Here is a 26,864-nt window from a genome sequence, read left to right as displayed (position 1 = left end):
CAAACAGATTAGTGATAAAGTTGTAAATGTTTCAAATTCAAAAAACATTGAGTCATCAAAAGTTTTTAATTTTGATGAGGAAAATGAAGATAACAAAATTGATGAAATCAGCAAAATTTTCGATGATATTTAAACAAATGTGGAAGAAGAAGAAAATAGTTGTAGCGATATGCTATGCTCCTGCGCATATCCCCACCACGTTGGTTGTCATGTGACATCCAGTGAAATGCCTTCTTGTATATATATATATATGCATGAATATAGAAAACTCTCTCTTGAGAGTCCACTCTCTCCCCTTCGAGTCCGGCTACCAAGCTAAACGGTGCGACTGAACTATCTTGTATAAGTGTATTGGTGATGTGGCTATGCCACCTCACAACCAGTAATATATATACATTGTATCTTGTTAAATTATCATATCAAATAGTCTAATTGTCAAATAAATTGTTTTGTTTTTTAATATCAAATACAAAATTTCGTGTCCTTATTTTAAAAATTGTTATTTAAAATTAAATTAAATGTAAAAAAGTAAAGTGAGGGAAACCATACTTTACAATTGGCTCTCAACTAGAGGCTCAGCCACGAGGTGAGAAAAAGAGAAAAATATAAATAGTCAATGATCGTATAAAATACATTATCAAGAGAAAAAAAAATGTAGCGTGTAGAAACGAGTATACCTAATATTGTAAATAAAATATATGTATACATGTATTGGTATCTCCGTGACGCCAGTATAATCTTTATATTTAACAAGTAATGTATGTGTGAGTGAGAATGCGTGTCTGCGTGTGTCGTAGAGATGACGTAGAAAAAATATAAATTAAACTTCTTGTCCGGCCACCAAGCTAAACAGTGCGTCCGAAAATATTTATTAAATTTGTATTGGTGACGTGACTTTGCCACCTCACAAAATAATAATATATATATTGTTGTCTTGTATTTAAATAATTTACATCATATTGATATATTTCGTTTTTATAAATAAATTGTTATTAAATAATATTAAAATTAAAATTGTGTATAAATCTTTCAAATAATTTAAACGTAAAATTGTAAATAAATTGTAAATATTCAGTTGTGAACACAATACAAATTGGCTCTCAACAGAAAGGCTCAACCAGGAGTGAGAAAATAAAAATACTTGATATATAAATTGATATAAATTGATAATTGTATTAATTAATTAATAATAAAAAAAAAAACAATGACTGAAAAATTATAAATTTAATATCAAATATTTATTCAATTTTGCATGATTCATTCGAGTATTGTACAATCATTATGCCAATTATTATTACTATTATCATCATTATTAACAGAAATTATTTCTTCTATAAATACAACATCATCATCATCCTTTTTTTAACAATTTGCAATCTCCATTTGACTGTTATATATATTGTCGAATTCTATGGCAGCTCTCTCCAGTTTTTCTTGTTGTTCTCTGATGATGTTTCTCTCTTGCTCCAATGCTTCTTCTTCCCCTTCTGATGGTCTGAGAGCTATATTGTTAGATAAACAAATAAGTAAATATTATTATTATTATTATTATTTTTTTAATGGGATTTATTTATTATTTATATGAACAGTTTAAATATACTTACAAAAATTAATAATTGGCATTCTTCCAAATGAATCAAAAATTTCATAGTATCCTGAAAACATAAGAATTAACATTATTAAATCGAGTAATTAATATGAAGAAAATAATTATGTGTGTGTGTATATATATATATATATATATATTTACATACGTCTGTTTCCATTATTTATTTATTCTTTTTATTTCTTTTTTCTAGCGACTAATTGGCTCAATATTTTTTATCAAAACACTAGAAGCATTAAAAGTAAGACCAATGATATTAGGATCATTAGCATATCATCTGGATTTGATATTATGTGCCTTACTAAAACTTGGCTACAATGTGGAAATTTGTCTGGTGAGTACTTTGATATGGACACTTTCGCTGTACTGCGTGCTGACAGGAATAATAAATATAAACCCACAGGGGGAGGATGTCTCATAGCTTTGAGGCACTACTTACACCCTATTATGCTTGATACTACATGGGCCTCAGACCATATTTTTGCTGATATATCTGTGGCTAAACTTAACTACGCAGGCCTTCAAGTTATTATAGTATGCCTGTATGTTCCACCTAATATTTCTACTGAAAAAACTTGTGCATTTTTCTCTCAATTGCGTTGGTTTTTGACGCAGTATAACTGTGCAATAATTATGATTGGCGACTTCAACCTCAGCAATTTTAATCAGGTTTTAGATGGTCAGGTTAAATGCACTAGGACTGAGTCTCATGTCCTGCTTGCAGAGGGACTCAACCTTACTCAGTTTAATACTTTGTCTAGGCTTGATCTTGTTTTTGCCTCACTGCCTTGTACTGTCTTACAATCCACAGACCCAGTTGTTGTTATTGAGCAATGTCATCCCCCCTTGGACATTAAAATACCAATCCTAAACAATAGGGCTAATTACTCGACGTCTATCTCTAATTCGAACTCTATATATCCTAACCTAAAACTTAACTACAAATCTCTAGATTTTGTTCTCGTGCTGGATTGCCTGATATCGTGGGATGATATACTCGGTGAAGATGACGTCAACATTGCTGTCGATAAATTTTATGCACTGATTGGCGACGTACTGGGTAAGTGTGGTAGACACTCGAATCCTTCTTACTTAAAAAACTCCTCATCCTGCTCAAGGCCAAATAACTTACCTCGCTGGCTTACATTTCATACTATTAAATCAATTAAATATGAACGTAACATACAAAAAAGGATTCACAAATTAAAAATGCTAGTTTCACGTACAGTAAATTACACTGATAAAATACTCTACCAAAATCAACTGTCTAATCTTAATAACAAGTTTAATTCAATCAAGAAAATAATTAATTGTGACTCTAGATCAGATTACACCAACTTTGTTAATAGAGCGGAAAAAGATCTTACAGGAAACCCCTCATCCTTATGGAATTTTGTTAATACAATCAGGAATGAGGAATGCATCCCTGACTCATTTATAATAAATGATACTCAGTCGTCCGACATTAGCGAAATTTCGAATGCTTTTGCAAAATTCTTTGCTAGCACGTATGAATCCCTGACGTCTGGCGATATGAATTACCTGAATAAGAATATTAGTTCAAACTCTGGACTGATTAACTGTCTTGGTGACGTTGATTATTGTTCCACTGCTGAGGTTGAAGCTGCACTTAATAATATACCATGTAAGTACTCGTCAGGCATCGATCACGTTCCATGTTGTCTTATTAAATTTTGCAAACAGGAATTTATTGTACCTCTTACACATATATTTAATCTCTCACTAAAATCAGGTATTTACCCAACTATTTGGAAGAGGGCCAAGGTTGTCCCGGTTTATAAAAATGGTCCTAAAAATATACTGACCAATTATAGACCTATCTCGGTCTTATCTGGATTCTCTAAGGTATTTGAAATTTGCCTATATAATAGAGTGTACTACAACTTCAAGAATGTGGTCTGTGATGAGCAGCATGGGTTTCTGCCTGGTCGCTCTACTACTACTAACTTGTTGACGCTAAATAACTTTATATATAACGCCTTAATAAATAAAAATCAAGTAGATGTCATCTATACAGATTTTAGCAATGCCTTTGACAAAATCAGTATTGTCATACTACTAAAAAAGCTTATCTCACTTGGTCTATCTAATAGACTAATCAACCTGCTCAAATCTTACTTATTAAATAGAGAATCATTCGTCTGTTACCTAGGACATTACTCGTCTGGATACGTTCCTACGTCTGGTGTTCCTCAGCTCTCCAACCTTGGGCCTCTTCTATTTTTTATCTACATTAATGATATTGCTGAGTGTACAAATGGCAGGATTTTACTATATGCTGATGATGCAAAGTTATACAATTGCATTAAAAACTGGAATGATTCAAATGAATTGCAGGACACTTTGGACAATTTTAATGCTTGGTGCTTAGCAAATAAGTTGTACCTTAACCCACAAAAATGCAAAGTAGTTTCATTTGGTCGTGGCTCTCGCGTACTTGAATTTAACTATATGATTGATGACCTAACTATTGAACGTGTACAATTGGTCACAGACCTTGGCGTCATATATGATGCGTCGATATCGTTCAACAAACATATTGACCATATTAATAGAAGAGCAACCCGCATGCTGGGATTTATACTTAGAACCTCTCGACTCTTCACATATCCAGATACACTTTCTTCCCTCTTCAGGCCATATGTCCTACCTATTATGGAGTATTGCTCACCGGTTTTACCTTATCTCACTAATAAACATAAACTTAAATTAGATAAAATTCATAAAAATTATCTAAAACATTTAATTTATAAAAAGTCAGGTATATTCCCACCCAGAGGTAGTAATTATCTAGAACTATGCAATACTCTTGAGGTTGATCCATTGGCTTGTCGTAGGTTATATATCTTAGCAATCCTTTGCATCAAGATCCTCCATGGTAGGACTTATTGCCCTGAAATACTTAATTCTCTTCCTATCCTTATCCCTAGAAGCTCAAATTCTCGTTCCTTTAATGCATTCTACCTCCCTCCTATTAACTCAAACCTTGCCATGTGCTCTCCTATCTTTAATCTAATAAATAGTGTCAATATTTTGGTTGAATCTCATAATAATATTGATATATTTAATCCTCCTCCCACCCTTTCCATTCGTGCACTTAGTAATCTCACAAAATAATCTTAACATTAGTTTATTTATTATTTAATATTACTTTAATTATAAATCCATATACTAAGTCATAATATATTGTTGCTAATACTTGTATAATACATATCATGTCTATAATATACTACTGTAATTTTATTGTTATCCTAATTTTATCGACCTCTAACGTCAGCTTCTTTGAAGCTGCCAGGTCTTATTGAAATAAAATGAAATATTAAAGTTTGTCCTGGCCCCTTAAAAAAAAAAAAACAAAATTTTTAAATCAATTAATTATTAAAATAGAATTTAAGTTTCAATAATAATTTTACAATAAACAATTAATTTTATTGTTATTTTTCAATTTTATAAATTTTCTTTTCACAGTCATATTGAAGTTTGTCTTGTCTTCTTAAAAACGAAAAAAAAAAAAAAAGAAATCGCAATCAATTATTAAAATAGATATTCGATTTTTAAATAATAACTTTACAATAAACAATTAATTTTTTTGTTGTTTTTCGAGTGAAAATTTTATTTTTACAGTATTATTGAAGTTGGTTTTGTACCCTTTAAAAAAAATTAAAAAAAAAAGAAAATCAATCAATTATTAAAATAGAAACTTAATTTTTAATAATAATTTTACAAAAAACAATTTCTTTTATTGTTGTTTTTTTAAGTGATAATTCTTTTCATTCAATAAGATAACAGCACGTTTCAAGCCCTTTAAAACAAAAAAAAAATCATTGAAATCGGTCAACTATTGAAGCGAGTATCCAATTGTTAGTATTAAATTAACAATAAAAAATTGCTTTTGTTATTATTCTTCGGCCGCGGATGCTTCGAAAACGAAAATCGGCTCAGAGTTTGATTTGAAAGAAAAAAGGAAAGATATATATTTAAAGAAGACAGATATAGTAGGAACCGAATGAACGAGCGTGGCCGAGTGAAAAAGTTTCCTGCATTATTTCAACTATGTTCCAAACGAGTACTTTCCGAACTAAATTCAGTGTCAGAAACTAGTGTTTCTCGAGTACGGATAGTAAAAAATACTTTTTCTTTTTTTAAACAATCTAATGTTTTTATCTATATAATTAATGATTTATTCCCTAGCGAAAATGGCGACACCGATCCGACACCAATCCGACAGTCGGTTTGTGCACTGATCTCATACAAAACCGACACAAAACCGACACACGACTATAAGAATTTCTGAGTCACAAAAATAAATAATAAGAAGCATTTAAAAAATAAAATATTATGTCTAAAAATTTCTAAATAATATTCTTATAATTTAAGACACATTAGAATTTTTTTTAAATAATTTTTTTATTGAAAAAACTCAATTCATGTTTATGTATTAAAAGTGAGGTTAGCTGTCAGAATCATCTATACACGACTGTGAGATTTTACAATTCTCACACAATTCCGACACAATTCCGACACACGACTGTGAGAATTGTAAATCCGACACAATTCCGACACAAATCCGACAGACGTACGACAGTATAATTTTATTTTGTTATTTTTCAATAGATAAAATCATTTTATTGATAAAAATTTTTGTTCAATAATGAAGTTATAATAATTTAATAATTATAGACAAATTAGATTTTTTTAAAATTGATTATTTTATTAGAAAATTATTATTTTTTGGTTTTTTTATGAGGTTGAGGAAGGCTTTTATCAAATACTTTTTTTTGAAAATAATACATTTAATCAGTTTCCCATGTGTTTCCCACTCGAATTTTTTATATAATATGACTAAAGTTATTAAAATATTATAACTTCAATATTGAATAAAAATTTTTATTAATAAAATGCTTTTTTTTATTGAAAAATACAAAATAAAATTATACTGTCGTACGTCTGTCGGATTTGTGTCGGAATTGTGTCGGATTTACAATTCTCACAGTCGTGTGTCGGAATTGTGTGAGAATTGTAAAATCTCACAGTCGTGTATATGATGATTCTGACAGTTAACCTCACTTTTAATACATAAACAGAATTGAGTTTTTTCAATAAAAAAATTATTTAAAAAAAATTCTAATGTGTCTTAAATTATAAGAATATTATTTAGAAATTTTTAGACATAATATTTTATTTTTTAAATGCTTCTTATTATTTATTTTTGTGACTCAGAAATTCTTATAGTCGTGTGTCGGTTTTGTGTCGGTTTTGTATGAGATCAGTGCACAAACCGACTGTCGGCATTTTCGCTAGGGTTTGTCCAAAAATATTACACTATAAATATTTGACATCACAAGGACTTGAACACAGTATCTTCTAGTTGAAACTCCAGAGTCTTACTTATTTAACCACAGCAGTAACAATTAAAGGTGACGAAAGTTTGTTCTACTTAACTATTCATTATAATCATGGCAATCCAAGAAATAACCGACACTCAGCCGATATATAAATTTTATTTGTTTCATATACCCCGGAATGTAAAAAAATAAGTACACTGAGAGAAATTTTAACTAAAAATTAAAATCATGGTTGAATAGAAATTACTATAGTACTTTGTTTTCTTATTCGGACTGGCCGCGAAAGATGGAATTCTACAATAAAATTATGTAAAATGTGTAAAATGTCCAAAAATTGCTAGGTTACTTCAAGCCTCTCTACATCGTTATCTATTGCAGATAGACATTGGCTTGAGTAAAGTTTATTATTGAAAATTCAATTCTAAACAGTTTATAAAGAGTTACTTTTTCCGTTTAATCTCTTAGATAATGAGTTATGAGTTAATTAAAATAAAGTACATACATGTTTAGTAAAAACAATAAAAATTATTATATGTTTGAATAAAAAATACTGCACAATTTATTTATTTATTTTTTATTTATTTATTTAAGATTACGCCCTTGACATTTCATCTTTTGGGCTACATTATACAAGTTATTACAATTATAAGTTACTTAATAATAAGTATATAATTATATATGTAAAGAACAATTTTTGACGAGATAAACATGTGGTAGTAGACAGCCGTTGATGACTTTTTTTTATGACGATCTACAGTTGTGGCAGAGTGTCATATAAAATGACGATCCACAGTTGTAGCAGAGTGACACACTGACTTCCACGTTGATCCACGACCAGATGATCAACGACGTTGAGACTTCATTTGTCGTCAATGATGACCAATGACGACCAATGATGATCAATGACGACTCAACCTCCGCCGACCGTCAATTCGGAAATTCTAAAAATCAATTAGCTCCTACAACATCTGACTTGTTGAGACATCATTTGACTTCATTTGTTAATAAATATTCTTATGTATATAATAAAAATTATTATGTACACATATAAATATTAGCATAGACTTAAATATTTTTTAACTATATAGCTTTGTAAAAATTCTAGTTGTGGGGCGAAATAACACAAAGATGGCTGAACGATTGAACAAATGATTGAACTGTTTTGTCATTTAAAGCCATTCTACAGCCTTATCTGTTGAAGCTAGGTAAGGGGTTAAGCAAGGTTTATTATTGGTTATTTATTTCTAAACAATTTATCAAGAATAACTTTTTTCTATTTAACAATTAGTTTTCGAGTTTTGAGCGTGTAAACAGAAAAGAAAAAATGTTGCCGGGAATTGATTGCTATTCTCCTTGAATCAAACTGCCGAACTTGGCACAAAAAATGTCCAACTTTTAAAAAAAATTTAAAATAAAATTTAGTAAATTCTAAAACCGGTAGTGGGTAAATTCTCAGCCTGCTGAAATTTACTTGTGAGTGTCGTGAATTTAGTCATTTTTTTAAACTGAAATTACAATAAAATTATGTAAATTTTATGGCCTAGTATTGTATATAGTCAATGGCCAGATTTTTTACATAACTTTATTGTAAAAACTATCTATCAATCCTTAAGAAAACAAAGCAGTCATGTCATGGCGTCGCATTCTGCGTGCGCATCCAAATTTGAACTTGGCGCTTCATTTTTCAAACTTAGCGCCTCATTTTTGAATTTACTGGAATCTGATTGGGGTATCAGAAGGTCACGTGCATGTCGTATAAATTGATATAGGTGGCGCTAATTGCATATACATATGTATGTGTGTGTTGACATATGTGATTATAACAACATTTTATATCTGTCAAAAAATATTAATGCCCATAACTTTCAAATGATTTACCAATATTTAATCGAATTGTTATAAATAAAAGAGTAGTTAATGTGTTATAAATAAAAAAATAATGAAAAAACTACATCCAAACACAAAAAAAAAAAGATAGATTCATTTTTAAATAGGGCACGCAAACCTGTAAGAATGAAATCAAGATTTGTACATAATTAACAATAACAAAGTATTGTTAATTAAAATTTTGGAGTAATCAGATTTTTTCATTCAATCATTATTGAAGTACGAAACCTGCATTCATTAGTTTAAATAAGCTCACGATATTCTCTTCAAGAAGAAAAAAAAAAATTATTCAACAATATTTGTAAATAAATGTTAACAATATTGTTCGAGGTGACATGCAATCGTTAATTAACAATTTTTTATATCATTTTCCACTGAAGTACGATTTCTGCTATTATCAGCCAACGTTTTTTTCTCCAAAGATAAAGAAGGAATTATTTAAAAGGATTATTCTATTATTTTGAGTGTCATGTAATTTTTTATTAACAATTCTATGGTGCCTCAAAAAATAAATGTTATTAAATGATTTGTTTTACGCTTAAAGGAAAAGTCATGGGTTAATTTGTATTAATAAGAACAGAATTTGTCCTTCAATGGAAAAGAATAGAAAAAAATTGTTCCTTGGATAATAAATAATGATAGATAATTTTTTTCTTTATTCTCGAAAAAAAAGTCATGAGCTTATTTGAATCAATGAAAGCAGGATTCGTACTTTAATAATATTTAAAAAAAATAGTTTACTCGACGATAGATGAAAAAAAAATTGTTGGTCGACAATTATTTATTAACAGTTGCATAGTGCCGTCAATAAAAAATATTTTTAAAATTTTAAATAATTTTTTATTATTTTTGTTGAGAAAGACGTGAGCTAAAAAATTTTAATTTACAATCTATGTTATTGTTATTGAGGTGTAACTTTTTGTTTTATTGATACAAGTTGTAACTTTTTCCTGGTGGAAATATTACTCCTGCATTACTCTGACATGAGATTGATGCCGGAGTAATTTCGTCGGCATGAAATTAGTACTGGCAAAATTATTTCGGCATGAGATCAATAAAGGAGATAAAAATCCAGCATTGATCTCATGCCAGAGTAATTTCTCAAAAAATGGACCAAAAACGGAGTAATGCCGGAGAAATATTTCCACCAGAATTGCTTTTTTCTTTGAAATAGATAGGAAATAAATAGAAAAAGGATTCATCATTTAAAGCACCATGCCTCTGTATATTGTGTAAACATTTTTTGGAGTAACTTTTTTTTTTTTTTTTTTGTCGTTATTCTTCAGATGAATAATTCCGATGTTAATAGCACAAATTAATACAAAATAATTCTGATCATTTAGCAACTTTTTTATGATTCTGAGTCAATTTGAAAAAAAATTAACCTGTCCTCTACCTTTCAATAACAAGTAAATAAAATAATTGTTGACATTATTAAAAATTAGTACAAATTAAATAATTATTTGATAGCCTTAAGGCTCTTAATGGATTTCGTATCCGTGGGCTGGTCTCAAGCATTCTATTAGGCATCGTCAAATATTATTTATAAATTAATTTTTTCTCCAATTAAAAATTTCATTGTTTTTTTTTTGTTAATAACACCACATGATGACGTGTCATTAGAATTTAGCATATAGCATAGAAACAACTGAGGCGGCCGCTTGCGGCCGGCGAGAGGCGGTAGTATATGAATAATTCTTATAAATGACGGGAGGAACGCAGTTTTTACTATTTATTTTGTAATTTTTTTTTTTACGTTTGTAATTCTTAGTTAAAATTTCTCTCAGCGTAGCTGTTATATGTATATTATTGAACAAAAAAACTTCCAATATTAAATACATAACAATGGCTCTTTATATATTTCGAAAGAATTAAAAATAATTAGTTTTAGTTACCCAAAGAACAATCGACGAATGTCAAGTCATACGTTGGCCAATCTTTGATGTGCCAACTCTTGCCTTAATTGTATATTCCCAGACTTGGCCACCCAATAATTTACCAAGACTTGGCCAATGAATCGCTTGATAAGAGCTGGCCACCTCTTCTTTAACCAATGGTCAGCCAAGTATTGGCATACGAGCCGTGGTAAACAAGTAACCAGCCAAGAGTCAGCCAAGCCTTAGCCCATGGATGGCACACGATTGGCTGCCAAGCATTATATTTCATCTCTGATCAGCTTTATAATCACTGCCTAATCGGATAAAATTATATATTGCTTTATATAGGTATATATAGTTATATACAATTATATGTTTCCACGAAGTTGACCAGAATATAATTAATAAATATCTATATATGACGTTATATAACTATGTATAATAAGATATGATTGTATGTCATCATGGACAACGTTTGATAAGCTTTAAGAGCTGCTAGATATAACCAAACGTAATTATATATTATTTTATATATTAATATATATATATATTTGTATAACTTCGAGTTTGAGGACATGACATGTGGACATGAAGCTCAGTATATTTAAATTTGTATAAACATTCTTAATGTAAATATACAACTTTTTTTTAATTTTGCCAGTAACTTCTTTTAATACGCCGAAAATTTGTCTAACTCTGCAGGACTTTATTTATACAAATCGGACTTTGAGGACATTCATATATACACATATCAGTTTTTGGACGGATGTTTGAGTTTAGGGACAAATATTATTAATAACAGAGTTTCAGGATTCGTAAGACATTTGTATGTTCTGAGGTATCTATAAATTTAGGGTCATCATTCACTCTGAAGAGAGTATAAGGACATGACACCCCTCAGCACGATAAAAGACTTGGAAGACTTTAACGTGAGAAATACTGAGGGATGACACCGGAGAACTTTATCCGACATTGATCTCGTGTCCAATGTATTTCTCCGACATAAATCTCAACCTGACAGAGCTAATAGTTATTCTGTTCCTTTTTATTCATCACTTGATGACAGTCAAGTATTGCATCAATTAATTCCGTTTGGTCAACTGAAATTTCTTCATTTTTTTGAATCTCATTTTTTGTCGATTCTGGTGATACTGATGTGATTTGTTATTATTTTATCATCAACAGTATTGGTATTATTTAGAATATCTTTATTGAGCCTTTTCATAATAAAATTATCATGAGTTATGCTTGATGTGCTGCCATATATTTAACAACACATTCTGGTGCTATAAAAAAATTTTAAACACACCATATTGAATAAATATTTTATAATAATATAAATTCATTACTATAATTGCAATTTACTTACTAGTATCAAATTATTTTTATTTATTTTTTTCATAACGAAACGTTGACGTGATATTTTTTTTTTAACCAAATAAACAGCTCCATATGCGCCATTACTAAAAATTCTTGATACTTTATAATCATTTTCACCAGGTACACGCTGTTGATGTTGTTGTTGTCTTTGCGACGATTATGACTAATGTGAATTTTGATTATTTCCACGTTATGTAGCTGATGATATCACTTCGGTATTACTACCACTTGAACTTGTTAAATCTTTGAATTTATTAATGTTTTCTTAAAGATCAGATGTTGGGTCACGTTTTAATGACAATTTACTTATAATGAATGGCGGAACATCTGCTTTTATACCATAGCTATCCCTTAAAACTTGTCTTGGCTTGTTCGATCAAATAATAAAATTCTTTTGGATCAAATTCTAAATATTCCAAAAGTCTGCCTGGTCTTGATATTATTAATAATAATTTTTTAATAAGACCAATATCACAAGCAGCAGCTTTAAGTGATAAATTCACTGACAAATACCAATGTCTGAATTAACTGCATCTACAGAAAAATATTAATAGATCTTACAAGAATTTATACTGCCAGTTGTGAGAAAAAAACAATTTTTTTTTGTTTTTGTAAATGACTGTAAATTGAACATTTTTTTTTTTTTAATCCCATTTTTACTCAATTCTGCTGATACTAATGTGCTATCATTTGTTATTATTTTATTCTTCGTTATTATTATATCATATTGGTATTATTTTCAATATCTTTATTGAGCCATTCCATAATAAAATCATCATGATTTTTTGTATCAACTGTTGTTTTTGTCATTGTCGTTGTTGTTACGATTGGACTTTAACTTATTGAATGACTTGATGAATTTTCTTGCAATTTATTTAATGATGATGCAAAGCTACCTTTTTCTTGATCATTATCATTTTCTTTCTGTCTTTTACTATCAAATTTGAATTCCTTCGGACTTGATGATTTAGTGTTTTCAAAATAACACAAATATTTTTTTATTTAAGATTAATTTTCAGACAAATATTTTCATTATGATCAGTATTTTCACATAAATAAAATGTTGAAATTGGTAATTTAACAACTTCAGGCTTAGCAACCACATAATTTGTCGATAATTTTTGTTTTTGTTTTTTTTTTTTAATTTTTAGTTCATTTGATTTTTTTTTCCTCATACCAGAGGTTGCCGTCCTTTATCCCGAATCAAATTCCGCGAATGGCTTCTTTCCTGAATGACCTCCGTCCTGAATGACCTTTTTCCTGAATACATTTTGCCCGAGTATTTTTTTCCCGAATGAATTTTTTTCAAGTGTATTATTTTATTTATATTTATTTATTTATTAGATTACAATATTATGTGCAATAGCTTTTAAAAATTCTAACTCGTCGAACGATCCATAACTAGCCACAAGAGACATTATTCTCTTCTAGAAATCTATCCATTTTCTTTTCGGCATAGCCCGGACTTTTCTTCCTAGACTCAGCTCTGCTATCATTATTTCTGCGTCAGCTTGTTCTTTTTGAAATTCACCAAGTGCGGAATACAGGTCAGGATGGTGTTTCCCAACAACAAGCTGAAAGCGATTTTTAATTTTTGAAACGAAATTTATCACCTGTGAGTGTTTTCTGATATCGATCAGAAAGAGTACCCAAGTCAGCAAGACTTTCTGGATTTGGTGGCAAATTTTTTCTTAAAAAAATAATAAATGAATATTGTATTTAAAAAAGATAATTAAAAGAAATTACCTCCGGATTTTTCGCATTGATTTTTTCAAATTATCGCGCTCAGGTAGCTGGCCAAGGACGCCCTCAGACAGTCCAGCTAGCTCTGCACGTAATATTTGAGATGGGGGTTACTGGGGATGGTCCTAAGCCTTCCGTTTTGAAGAAATTTTTAAAATCTTAGCTTCAACCTGTTCTTGGTTGGGAACATGAGCATGATCGTCTAATGTTGGTTCACGTATAAAGTAATGTTCATTTTCTCCAGCATTGAATGCAGTAACCGCTCTTGCTTTGCATTCTTTATGACGTAACCTTCGACACTCCCAATAAATTTTACCTTTAACTGGTAATTTAGACCGCAAATAAATGAAACCATTATGAACTAATTTTGTTTCCCCCAGAATTTTGATATCATCCATTATTTGAAAATATTAAAAAGAAATAAAAATTTGAATAAAATTTACTTCAAAATTTGACATTCAAAAACGAAGATAATGAATCAAATAAAATAAAACAAATGACGGTAAATAATGAAATTAGTATTAGCACTTTCTTTTTTTTTCATAAATTTTATTTTAGTATTAGTTCTTTCTTTTTTTAAATAGTTTTTTTTTTTTTTTTCTAAATCGGGCACAATAATATTCGGATAAATTTATTATATGATATATATGAATTTATTTTTCAGCAAATTAAATAACTGTTGGTGCTCATAAATCATTCACTTAATCTTCATTATGTTCAAGTTTATTATTAAATAATAATTTTTTAGTAGCTGAATTATTATTATCATGTTCATTAAAATTTAATGGTCTTGTTTGTGATATTTCTCTTGATTGTGGTCAATATGATGAAAAACAACGAAATAATTGTGAATCATGAGATTTAATCATAATATCTTTAGCTTATGGTTGTACTGGCCAATCTGCTTCATCTAGCCCCTCAATATTATCATTAACAGTATGTGCAGTTAATTCCTAAGGTGTACTACCAAGAAATAGTACACAACCAATTAACAATTTATACAAAACAATTCCCATTGACCACCAACTACCTGGTTTACTATAACCTTGACGTAATTTTTGGTGCAATACATTCTGGTGTACTAAATACTTGTTCATCAGAAATTTCTGTTGTATCACGATCAATATATCTTTCATATGATTTTGTTGCCAATGACATTTGACCCATTTTACTTGAACCAAAATCAGTTGATTTAATATGGCTAATATTAATAAATTATCAATACATTGATACGACAAATGAATTATCAGTAAAACTCATAATATCACGTTCAGAAAATATTTGATCAACTTGATTTCTCGAAATTAAATTATTTCTAATTATTTTTTTCATAAGAAAACATTGACGTGACATTTTTTCTTTAACCAAATAAACAGCTCCAAATTTTTAACAACGTCATTTGAATGGTTTGATATTGTTGCTATTGATATTCGGCACCGAATAATGATATTTCATCATCATTATCATGGTTATTTAAATTATCTTTTACACTTTATCATCAAATTTTACACTCAATTTTAAATCATCAGTGTCTGTATAAATTTAAAGTTTCGTTTTGTAATTTTTTTGTTGACATTGTCACATAAGAAATCTGTTAGACAATATGAATGATTTGATGGTGAAATTATGAGAAATTTGATGCTGGTAAAATCAGCTCACGTCTTGGTACTAAATTAAATGTCGCTCTTTTTGGTGGTCTGTCTAATGAAATTGTTGTTTTAATAAATGGTGATGTTGGTTTAAATAATTTATTTCTTTATCAAGATATTGTTTTGTCATTTTTTTCTGACACATATCAACAATTTCTTTAATGCATTAAACCTGTATCTGGCCCTGGTATACGTTTCTCAATTCCACTTATTTTACTATTAATACTTGATTCAATTAATTTAACATCATCATTCATTTTTTCCTGATGGTAATACTGGAAGACATCGACTAGTATACTCTGCTTTTAATGCTGATGTACCCTGAATAAAAAATAACAAAGTTAATATAATTTTATTAAACAAAAAAACTAATTAAAAATAAATTTCATTTACATACATTATTTTTTTCTTCTTCGAATTTTTAACGTACTTTTTCATGCACAATTTCTAACTCGGATTTTTTTTTCATATATTTCCGTTAATCTAGTGCATTCATTGACTCTTTTTTCAACCGTTATTTTAGCAACTTTAAGTTTCATACGATCTAATTCTGCTTTTTCTTTGTGTACTTCTGCTTATTATTTTACCTTAAATAAAAATTATTAAATTTAGTATAAATTAATTGTAAATTAATAAAGATAAAAATATATACCTTGCTATGTCTAAGAGTTTGAAGTCTTTTTATAGCAGCATTTGTTTCTCTTTCCAACAAAACTCTAAGTGTTTCTAATTGATTTGTCTGTGATTTTTTTATAACTTTTTTAACAAGAGTAAATACAGTGTCATTATATTTTTCTTGTAATTCACGTTCTTTCATTTCTTGTTCTTTACAAATTGCTACATATCTTTCACTCTAACTACGAGTTAATCTTTTTATTGTACCATCAGCACCTTCGCGATTATCACCATTAGGACACTCGCAAGTTTTCGGCAATTTTTTCTTTACTCCTTCTGTTCTAATTTTTTGTGTGAATTGTGTTATTAACGATGATTAATTTTTTTTATTTTTAAGCTCTTTTTTAATTTTATCTTTTTGTTTTTTTATATCTTTATCTGTTACTTATTGAAACTTACTATATTCATTAACAAGAAATTCACGTTTTTGTCTAGTACCATGAATTTATTTTATTAAATGTGCGAAAGCATTTATTTTTTGTTTTTTTTTAAGGACCTCTTACTTCTTCATTTTCAATTTTTACATCTAATGGCTTTGTCAGCTCAAGTAGAATTCCACGTGCCCATGCTGGATGTGCTGCCATATATATTCAACAACACTTTCTGGTGCTATCACATGAATTTTAATTATAGTTGAGTTGTTGAGCATAATTGTAGCAGTTATACGCAAAATGCTGGTGATAATAAGCAAGAGCTAACAATCATTTTCATAATGGATAAGACGGTATTTCAAGCAAGGAGGAAAGAAAAATGATTGAACATGAAAAAGTGGCACGAACATAATGTCTGAAGTGGTGCAAGGCTGATAAATACATTGGTGTGACTAACCTTCTGTTATGCTTTCAGTGTACTAAATAATTTCAAACGCGAGTATAACAGGTTGTCATAATATTACACATGAACAAATACAAATACCTCCAATTCAAAATCCGGTTCGTTCATGGCACAAGTTTCGGTCACTTATTCAATTGTGCTTTCATATTTTTATGTTATTCCAGACGTGACATTCCATAGGTCTATTGAGACCTGATATTTAAGATAAAAAATGGTTTGAAAGTGGATCAACCTCGTCTTGAAAGTGGCCTACTAAAAGGAACTTTCATCGTCGTCATACACTTTTACAGAGCCAACCACCTTCGATACATATTACTTAACTCAATTTTGACACCGGAAACATGGAAGAAGAGTAGTGCGAATATTTGTATGACCTTGCTTTAAACCTTCTAAAAGCTGGTAGAAAAATTCTACGATAATCTTGAATCTAAATTCATACAACTTTGTAAAAAAAAAACTATACTGATAGTTAATAATCACATAACAAAGAACTCAATGTACGTTGAATCATTCCTTTATTTTTATAAATCAGGCATTAAATTTGTTTTCATCATATAATTTGAATGATACTTATCATTTGTACAGTTTTTTTATATTATTCTATTATTTTCGTTATCAAACAACATTAATTGTTCGTTTTTCGATCGATAGAGCCATTTGTGGTTTATTCTTATTATATCACTTCATACGACTTATACTCAATTTAGATTTTAATTACCATAGTGCAGTCTTCATTTATATATCCGTAATTGATAACTGAAAAAAAATTAATTAATTATTTATATATACATTATTGAGCGTACCGTAGTCATAATTGTTTATATTTTACCATTGTGTTGTGCTAGCACAGCAACTTTTGTAAAATAGTTTTCTCCGTGCATCATTCGAAGTAACTGATTTCGGATGTCGGTAGAACTCTTGACAAAAAAGACAATCTAAAATTTCCTGGTGGGGCGTTCTATATAGGTATTCAACTCAATTGGAGTTATTCCAAAGTGTCCGAGAGTTCCAGGCTGTTCGGAACAGATAACTATATAGGTGTGTGTTATTATTATATCTGCAGATTAAACAGACCATTTTATGTAGTCATCAACGGTGATAGGTGAAGTTAAGTGCAAGGCAAACCAAAAAAAAACTAAGAATAATTCGAGGATTTGGATTTATTTAGGATTTTAGCTCAAAATTATTGCCAATATAGTAAGTTAGTTGTTTTATTTTTGCAGTTATAGATATTATTATGTGTAATTTGAAGAAGGTTTTTTCTGTGATTTCAATGTGAAAAAAAGAAAAGGAACAATAATTGAAGATCAATATGTAAGAATTTTTTGCTTTTGTGCGAAATTCTATTGCTGATCTACTTTTACCTTTTGTATCTTTTGTTTCCCATCAGATCATTTGAGCCTGTATGAAATTTCGGGAGTTTAGAGCTAGCCTTTTTTCTAATTTTTAAGTGTGACAAAATTTTAATATACAAGAAGCATGTTCCCTTTTCAATGTTTTTTGTCATCAAAACATGAAAAATTCTAAACTCCTTAGTGGCTTTTAATCTGCATTATCTACATTAGAATTATATACGTAATATGTTAATTTAAAAGACAAAATGTTTCATACAACCGTACTCCACATTGCTTATTTGCTCCGAACGTCGTAGTGATTATCATGACAGGTTCCTGTAGGAACTTAAAAATTATCCTGATTAATTTTCAAAAAACACTATACTTAAATACTGAAGTAATAAATGAATGGAAAAATTAAATCGGGTTAAAAACACTTGGAAAGAAAGAGAAAGATAAATTGAAGGATAGGTGACCTCATTCCAATACGTGTCGTACCAAGTCGTATACGACCAATGTTAATTATTTTTTTTTTGTGATAGTGATAATTTTCTGTCTATTACTATATGAACTACAAAGAGAAAGTAAGTTTCTTCGTTCACATAGATACGTTTAGAATACTTCGAAGGCACGCAACTTAAAATACTGATGCATCAATGAATGAATAAAAATACCACGTGGAGAAACTGCTTGAACTTGACTAGCAATTTTTTGTGAGAGCTGTCGTGAATCGTGATCAACTAATCATGCAAAAATATCAGTAATGCTAGCTATATACGAATTGTAATAGACTCAGAAAACGGTTGATTACTCGGCTTTAAATATAAATAGAAAAACTAATTATACAACGATGTCGGATAAGTATGTTTTGTTGAGGTTGTTAGTAGTTAAATGTAATTTCCATAAGGTTGAATTCTTAACATTTTTTCTTGATAACTGCTCTTAGGGTTTAAATGATTATAATCTATTTAGAATATTCTTCTTTCACTTCGAAATCTGATTATTCCATAGTTTACTGACTTGGTTTCACTCCAAATACGTTGCTACATTAAGATACGCAATCTGCACGGTTATGTTCTATAAACTGTTGTGAATAATGTTTAGTGATACACGGTTATAAGATGTGGTGGGAGCAACAACAAATTTATATTCAATAAATAACTACTTAATGACCACATATTTACTAATTATAGGTTATTTTGTTTTTTTTTTTTTATAATAGTAAGCTTTTGTATCTGTTCTAGAATTAAAACTACATACTTTCTACGTACGTCAATGTCAATGATATTGATAATTCTATAGTCAACAATAAGATTTCTTCAGATAGTTCATCGCACGACTCCAATACAATGGCTACTTTCCATGCAATTCAGGTGAGACAAGTTATATCATTCTGTTTTGTTTTTGCTTTTTCGAAAAATTTTGACATTCAGCTATAACCATCATTATTGATAAAAATAACTGTTCAGATACCATTTTAAATTGAGATTGATTATCTGCTCTTCTTGCTACTTGTTAGATTACCAGACAAAATCTACCAGTGATTCTTTTCGTTTGGCTGAGTTTGGCAGTGAGACTGGACTTTACAACAGGTAATCGATGGTCAAGGCAGGTATCGAAAAGCGAATGGATACCTATGACTCATTCACGGTCACAGTTTTCTGAAACTCCATCGAATCAAGTACCACTAGTTTCGTTAGTTGAATCATTACGTTTATCCCCTGAGTCAAAACAACAATATCTCCAGGAACAAGCGCAACTGCATAGAAGCCGAAACGGTATTCAAAAGCTTCTTGCCATCCAGCAGCAGCAGCACAGAAATCAACAAGAAGTCTATCAGGTAATAGAAAATTGACTACATAGACGGAAAAAGACAAACATTAAGTTTTACTGGAAAAAAAAGTGAATTTTTTATATGCTTCATAGTACGGGTGAACATTTTGAGCTAAAATAGTAAAATCTATCTTGTGGACAGAAAATTTAACAATGTCTCTGATTTTTTATGAAACATACATTCAGATAAAAAAGTTCCGTAGATTAGCCAGTTTTCTCAGGTAATTTTTTTTTTTTTCACTTAAAGCAAAAAGTTTCCGAAAATTGAGAAATAATATTCGATTTTGAGAAATTTTTTTTTTTTTTCAATTTGAAACGGATTACGATTTTTTAAGAGAAATACGCAATTAATTTAAGAGAACATGTGATGAATTCCAATCTAAATTTTCTTCCAATTTGAGAAAAATATTGCTTCAAATCAAAGCGAGAAATTCAAAGTTACGAAGAAATTTGCTATAATGAAATGACATTTTACTGAATTCAAAAAAATATTGATTTTTCTTGAATAAAAAATTTATCAATTTGAATAACCCAATAATCAATTCAAGTCAATAAACAGAAAATTCGACAAAGAATTTGCTAGGAAACGTACACTTGAGCATCTTTCGTTTTATTTATTAATTTTTATCTTATATATAAACTAGAAATTTTTTTTGTGGAATTCAGGATTTCTAAAAAAAATAAAGACTTGACAGACCTTGGTACGCTCGGGCATTCTAACTGTTGATAGTGGGTATGATTTTATCGCATTCATAGATTACGATAGTGGAAATGTCAATTGAGTTTTTAGAATTTCTAAGTTTCAGCTTGAATTTATAAAAAAGTTAATAACAATTAAAATTTCGGTGCACAAATTGGAAGAAAAAATACATATGATATTATTGAATGAATTATTTTATAATTTTTTTCTTCTGATTAACAATCATAATAATGATATAATTTAATGAATAAATTTTTTTAAAAGTGGAAAAATGTTCAGCGGACCCCTAAACTCACTTATAATTCAGGAAAACCTGATTGAATACTAACCCGGACGGGACCATGATAACTTAACTAAACCTGAATAGAGTAACCTGATTCAATCCAAGATGTACCTTAACAAATCCTGAATAGGGTTGCCTGACCCAATCTTGACCAGAGACATAACCGGATATAATAGGCAAAGAATTTATTTCTGTTTTTCAAATTCACCTGACCACACACAGAAAAAAAATTGCTACAGATTTTGTGATTTAATAATAAAAAAAAAAATTATTTTGCTTTATTTATTTTACTCTATTAATAGAATTAGTCACACAACTCAAATAGTTTTTATCTCAGCTTAAGTGTACAAACAATTAAAAATGAAAATTATAAATTTTTTGAATGAACATGATATTAAGTCAAAATTCTTTAGAATAGGTAGTTATAAAATAAAAAAAAATTTTGTGAGCTATCTAGACTCGCGGGTTTATTATGTGTAAACATCTTCGGCGTGTTGTTGTAATTGAACAAAATAATAATAAGTACACATTTAAACAAATTTTTTTTTATTCATTTATAAAAATATTGTTTGTTTTTATTTTATTTTTTTTCTATTTTCATACAATTATTGTTGTTCAGTAATTTTCAATAATCAATGATTCTAAAATTTCGATATATCGATTTTTTTTTCCCAATTTTATAATGACGATTGATAAAACTCATCAAGTAGAAAAAAAAGTTCAAATAAAATTTTTTAATATATTCCGAATATTTTTCGTGTTATCGATATTTTTATGGTATTGGTGGTTATTTGTTTCGTAATTGTTAATATAATAGAGCTAGGGAAAAGATGTAGCTAAGTAAAATATTTTGACTGGAAAAATATGTAGGTATTGTTTAGTTGGCTATAATTGAGACTAAGTAGAAAATATAGCTAAGGAAAAATTCAGCTAAGGAAAAGATGTAGCTGAGAGAAAAATTAAGCTGGTAAAATTATGTAGATATTGTGTGTTTGGCTATAATTAAGACTAAGTAGAAGATCAAGCGGCTGAGTAAAAAATGAAGCTAAGTAAAAAATCTAGCTGAGGAAAAAATCTAGCTAAGGAAAAGATGTAGCTGAAGGGAAAATTAAGCTGATAAAAATATATTTGGTTATAACTGAGACTCAGTAAAAAGTCTGGCGGCTATGTAGAAAATCTAGTGGCTCAGTTAAAATCCTAGCGGTTTAAAAAAAAAAAAAAAAAAATTTAATATATTGAAATTTTTATTTTAACTTTCTTTTTTTACTCAAAGAGTTTTATCGACTGCCATTATTATATTTGCAAAAAAAATATATATATTGAAATTTATAAATTATTATCTAAATTTTTATCGAAGCATTTTTTTCTCCTTGACGAGCTTTTTTATTTGATATTAATAAATTTTAGAATTAATCGTTATTTTAATAACTATAAGATATATAACCGGAAAATATCCGTTTTTTCCATACTTCAACTCCATTTTTATTGCTTAAGCATAACCAATAAATACAAATAAAATACTTGTATATTAACATATACAACGGCATATATATATATATATATATAATAATAATAATAAATAAATAAATATATGAATACTTCCGATCGCATTTAAATTCATCTGTACTATAGAACGCCTGGTGGTAACGGTTACCGACCGATTACCATGGCACTGCAAGGGGCAATGTAGACTGACAGAAAATGGATTCCTGTCCAGATCCATTACCGGATCTGACGTCTAAATTCTATGTTTTTTTCCTTTTACTCCATACCCAATCCGCGCCTAAAGATGTTTACACATCAAAAAAAGGAGGATGCAATGATTCTGACGCTATGAATAAAGCAAAGGCTATCAAAGGATGTGGGATAATAGGTTGTAAATTGAAATAAAAAGAATAACACTCTAAATAAATCCAAACACTTTGGCTTAAATTCTCATAATATATTCACTTTATTATTTCACTAAATATAATTAATTGGTTTGTTTATTGTATATTGAGTTGATTCAAAGTGCACTGTAAAAAAATAAGAGTATCGATCGATACTATAGTAACTAATTATTTTTTTACAGTGCACGTCCTCGAAGACGTTTTCGGAAATATCATTGAACATATTATTTTTTATAATTTTTTTTACTATGTGAACTTCAAATTTTACTATAGTAACATAGTAAAAACTAATCTGCTGAGGTCAAACCCGTTTTCATTATATAGTTTTAGTAGACTTTACTTGTTCAATAGATAGTCTTCACTATACCAATGTTACGAACAACCATAGACGTAATACTTTTCACTATATATGTTGTGTGTTAAAATTAACCATGACCGTGGCGGTACATTTGGAGAAATGAACCGTACTATGGAAACCTTTAAAACGTACTATGCAACTCTTAGTTGTTACTATATACCAAATGGTGAAATTTATTAGGTCTGTAGTTGGTTTTACTATGTTAGCATGAAAGAAGGGAATAAATATATATAGACATTTTCGATTCCATTACTGTTTTATACCTGAATAGCTATTTCGGTAAACCATCCAGAGTTCAACTGCAAAACCCCGGGTTCGAATCCCGAGTTAGGACAAAAAATAGTCAAGTTGGGAAACATGTATAAACGTAATAATAATTATTATAAATCATTCAACATTATTTTTTTAAATAAACAAATAATTCTGATTTTTTTAATCGAAAATACAAATAGAATATAATGCAATGTACTATTGAACATCGTAAACCTCAACATGCAACATAGTAGATTTAACGAACTCTAGACTTGACTATGCAACATAGTACTTCTTAAGGAGGTTATGCACGAAGTCATTGCGGGTGTTGCGGGGCGCTTCTGACGTCACAGACAAAACTGAAATCTGGCTACATTGTAAAAAAATAAAGTGAAAAGCGCGTGCGCACCGTATACAATATATGGGACTGCGAGTGTGTGTGTGTGTGTGTGTGTGTTTGAACATGCCATACGTTGCCACATCTAATTTTTGCATAGTTTATAATTAATTACTCATTAATTGACCGATCAACATATGAAACTTTTTCGCGCAATTAATAAAACTCGGTTTCTAGTATATATGTGATTATTTTCAAGACTGTTTCATCATTTTTTCTATCCGAAAAAAATGGTTGAAACCTCCATAAGAGCCAATGTTAAATAATATTTTCAATAATTAACTACAAAAAATTCAACAGATCAACATAAGAAAATAATTATACCGTCGTATTCAGAATAAAAAGATCTAACTGTGTACAAAATTTCAGAGCATTCTCATTATATTTCAAAATAAAAAAGTGTTAGCTGCATAACCTTCTTAACAAGATACATCGTATCTTTTCCAATTGAAACATTGTGAACTATACGAGGATAAAGGAATTTTACTATGTGCTTAGTACATGTTATTCCTTTTTCGAAAACGTCCCCAAGTACCAGATAAAATAGTAAAAATAATTATTTTCTTATAGTGAAACTCATTATTTTTTTTTTTACAGTGTGTTGTCAAAGACAGACACTATTATTTTTATTGTATAAACATAAAGTAATTCCGTTGTACGCGAATCTATATCAATTAGAGATGTAACGTAAACGAGTGTTCAAGAGCAACTGATTTTTCAGTTTGTTGAAAATTGTTAAGTCCAAAAAATGGGTGTGTACTTAGTTAAAAATTAGTTTTAATTGTTCAAAAATAAGTTGAAGAGAGGGTAGAAACTATGTGTAAGTGGAGGGAATTTCAGACATAAAATTCGGCCTTGTGTGGTCCATAGGGTAGGATAAAAATACGATGTGTAAACAGAAAATATAGATTCTACGACCGCAAAGTCTAAGACGTTTTTTTCATGAATTTATTTTAAGTTAAATAGTTATAAATTTACTTTTTATTATCAATTTTACGATCATTCTCTGTATCAAAAAGACGTTAGTGCAGTTGTTTGAAAGATGTGAGATTTTCTATAATTTTTGACAAATAATATGTTGTAACATGACATTTTCACTCACGTAAAAATGCACGTACCTGCTCGGGCTAGTACCGAATGTCACCCTTTCTCCATGTAACATAATTAAAATATCATTATTGGGGGTTGATTTTCTACGCTAAAATCAACAAAAGGCTCAATTAAAAGTACACGACCAGGATTTATTATTTTACAAAATCAAGAAAAACAATTAAAATACGAATAACCCCAATGAAATGAATGATTAAAAAGCCTACGAGGACACCCAAGAATCGCTCAGTGTGCTGGTTATGGTAGATAGGGCCGAGTAAAAACTCAGAATCTACTGTAAATTTAACACTAATATCTAACCTGAAATTGACTACAATAATCTAAATAATAGACAGAACTCAGGATATTTTATATAATAAAATAATAAACTTGTTATTTATTCAATTATCTCTTAAATACTACTACAACTTATATATTAATTTTCGAATTGTAATATCTCGTGAGTCTCCAGCCGAAAGGTGGAAAATACTCATGAGATTCACGTAAAATGGTGAATTCATCCAAATGTCAATCTCTCAGGCCAACCTCAGCTAAAAGCTGGTGGATTGACTTGACGAGACCAACACTGGAATTGAACTCGAGAACGACCTAAATTGACTCTCACTAAGGTTCTCGGCTTTGCAACTGAACAACCAAGGTGACAAGTCCATCCTCAGGCCGACCAGCGCTGACTCTAAGAGTAACTCTACCTCTCAGGCTTTCTAACGCTGTCTCCTGAGCTGAGCTGAGCTCTCTATATAGTCGCTCTTCCCACTCCCTCGGCTCATTCTTTCTCCTCTCTTTTGCAAGAGTGGGAACAGCAAGCCGAGTGAGGAGAAAATTATTATTACAATATAAATGTGGGGAAAAGAAATAGAATCTAAGGTTGACGTGACACATCACGTTACAATGTTTATAAATATGTTATCATATTACGAAAAAAAGAAACTAGTTTATATAGTTTTTTTTGTTACGTGGTTTTTACTTAAAAAGTCTATGCATTCGTTGACCATGTGTGGGAATATTCAAGATTGTTGAAAAAATGATCGTCATTTGAAGTATTTTAGAAAAAATTTTGGTAACGAATTCGTTCCCGGTTGAAAATTGAAATTTTTCAAAACTTCGGCAAAAACCTTTGTGGTCCCTACAGCTCTGAGACCAAATATTTATTAGATTTATTAAATTTCATATTAATAACACTTTATTTATGGAAAAACATTCAATTTATACTTTTTTTTTGTTTTTTTTTTTTATTTAAAAACGCCAAAATTATAAAAAATTTTAATAAAAAAGAGAAATTAAGTATTAAAATAGTGGCAGAAAAAAAAATAGTTGATAGTTTTTTTTTTATTCTTTAAACAACAAAATTTAAAGTGTCAACCCTTAATATTTTTTTTTTTTAAATTATGTATCAACATAAATACCGATTTAACCCATCGAGCGAGCAAGGTAAAGAAGGTTTGCAGCATAAACGCGAGTCGTTCTAAAAAATATGAAAAACCGAATTGACGATAATTGTTTAGGCATTGAATAACTTTTGAACAAATCAACGTAGAAAAATTTTATAAAGCTAAAAAAATTCTTTATTAAATTTCTGAGAGCCACACTATTTACAAACAAACTGTTAAAATCAATCCTTCATGGTTATTTTTTCATTATAAGATAGTGCATAGTACTTATTGTTATAAACAATTGTTAATAGCTCATTAATT

General features: G+C 29.4%; 1 protein-coding gene and 2 long non-coding RNA genes across 12 annotated transcripts in view; 1 reads left to right on the top strand and 2 right to left on the bottom strand.

Annotated features, from left to right (window-relative positions):
- The first annotated feature begins 287 nt into the window (after window positions 1–287).
- The window catches only part of LOC122849085, a 77,776-nt gene continuing 51,199 nt past the window's right edge, over window positions 288–26,864 (top strand). For 2 of the 9 annotated variants that reach the window (XR_006373501.1, XM_044147663.1), the window contains exons 1-3: window positions 18,026–18,214; window positions 19,596–19,724; window positions 19,871–20,191. Coding sequence is in view for 8 of the 9 variants with exons in the window: in XM_044147663.1 (XP_044003598.1) it covers window positions 19,701–19,724; window positions 19,871–20,191 (345 nt within the window). In the remaining variant the exon portion in view is untranslated. Of the gene's footprint in view, window positions 587–1,799; window positions 1,941–17,972; window positions 18,219–18,244; window positions 18,332–19,595; window positions 19,725–19,870; window positions 20,192–26,864 lie in introns of those variants that run through there. The other 7 variants (XM_044147659.1, XM_044147657.1, XM_044147662.1 and 4 more) reach the window with 7 other exon arrangements.
- LOC122849164 lies at window positions 1,347–3,587 on the bottom strand. Of its 2 annotated transcripts, none has more exons than XR_006373515.1 (3): window positions 3,433–3,587; window positions 1,605–1,655; window positions 1,347–1,502 (listed from the first exon to the last, which is right to left on the bottom strand). It is a non-coding gene; the product is annotated as an uncharacterized LOC122849164 (long non-coding RNA). The 2 variants fall into 2 exon arrangements; XR_006373516.1 differs by lacking the exon at window positions 3,433–3,587 and adding an exon at window positions 1,755–1,793.
- LOC122849160 lies at window positions 14,548–17,963 on the bottom strand. The gene is made up of 4 exons (XR_006373511.1): window positions 17,847–17,963; window positions 16,161–17,773; window positions 15,906–16,095; window positions 14,548–15,829 (listed from the first exon to the last, which is right to left on the bottom strand). It is a non-coding gene; the product is annotated as an uncharacterized LOC122849160 (long non-coding RNA).

This window comes from Aphidius gifuensis, linkage group LG2 (genome assembly GCF_014905175.1).
Source record: "Aphidius gifuensis isolate YNYX2018 linkage group LG2, ASM1490517v1, whole genome shotgun sequence".
Taxonomy (NCBI): Eukaryota; Metazoa; Arthropoda; class Insecta; order Hymenoptera; family Braconidae; genus Aphidius; species Aphidius gifuensis.
The sequence above is the reverse complement of the archived record's forward strand: the minus strand, read 5'-3'. Positions and strand labels throughout refer to the sequence as shown.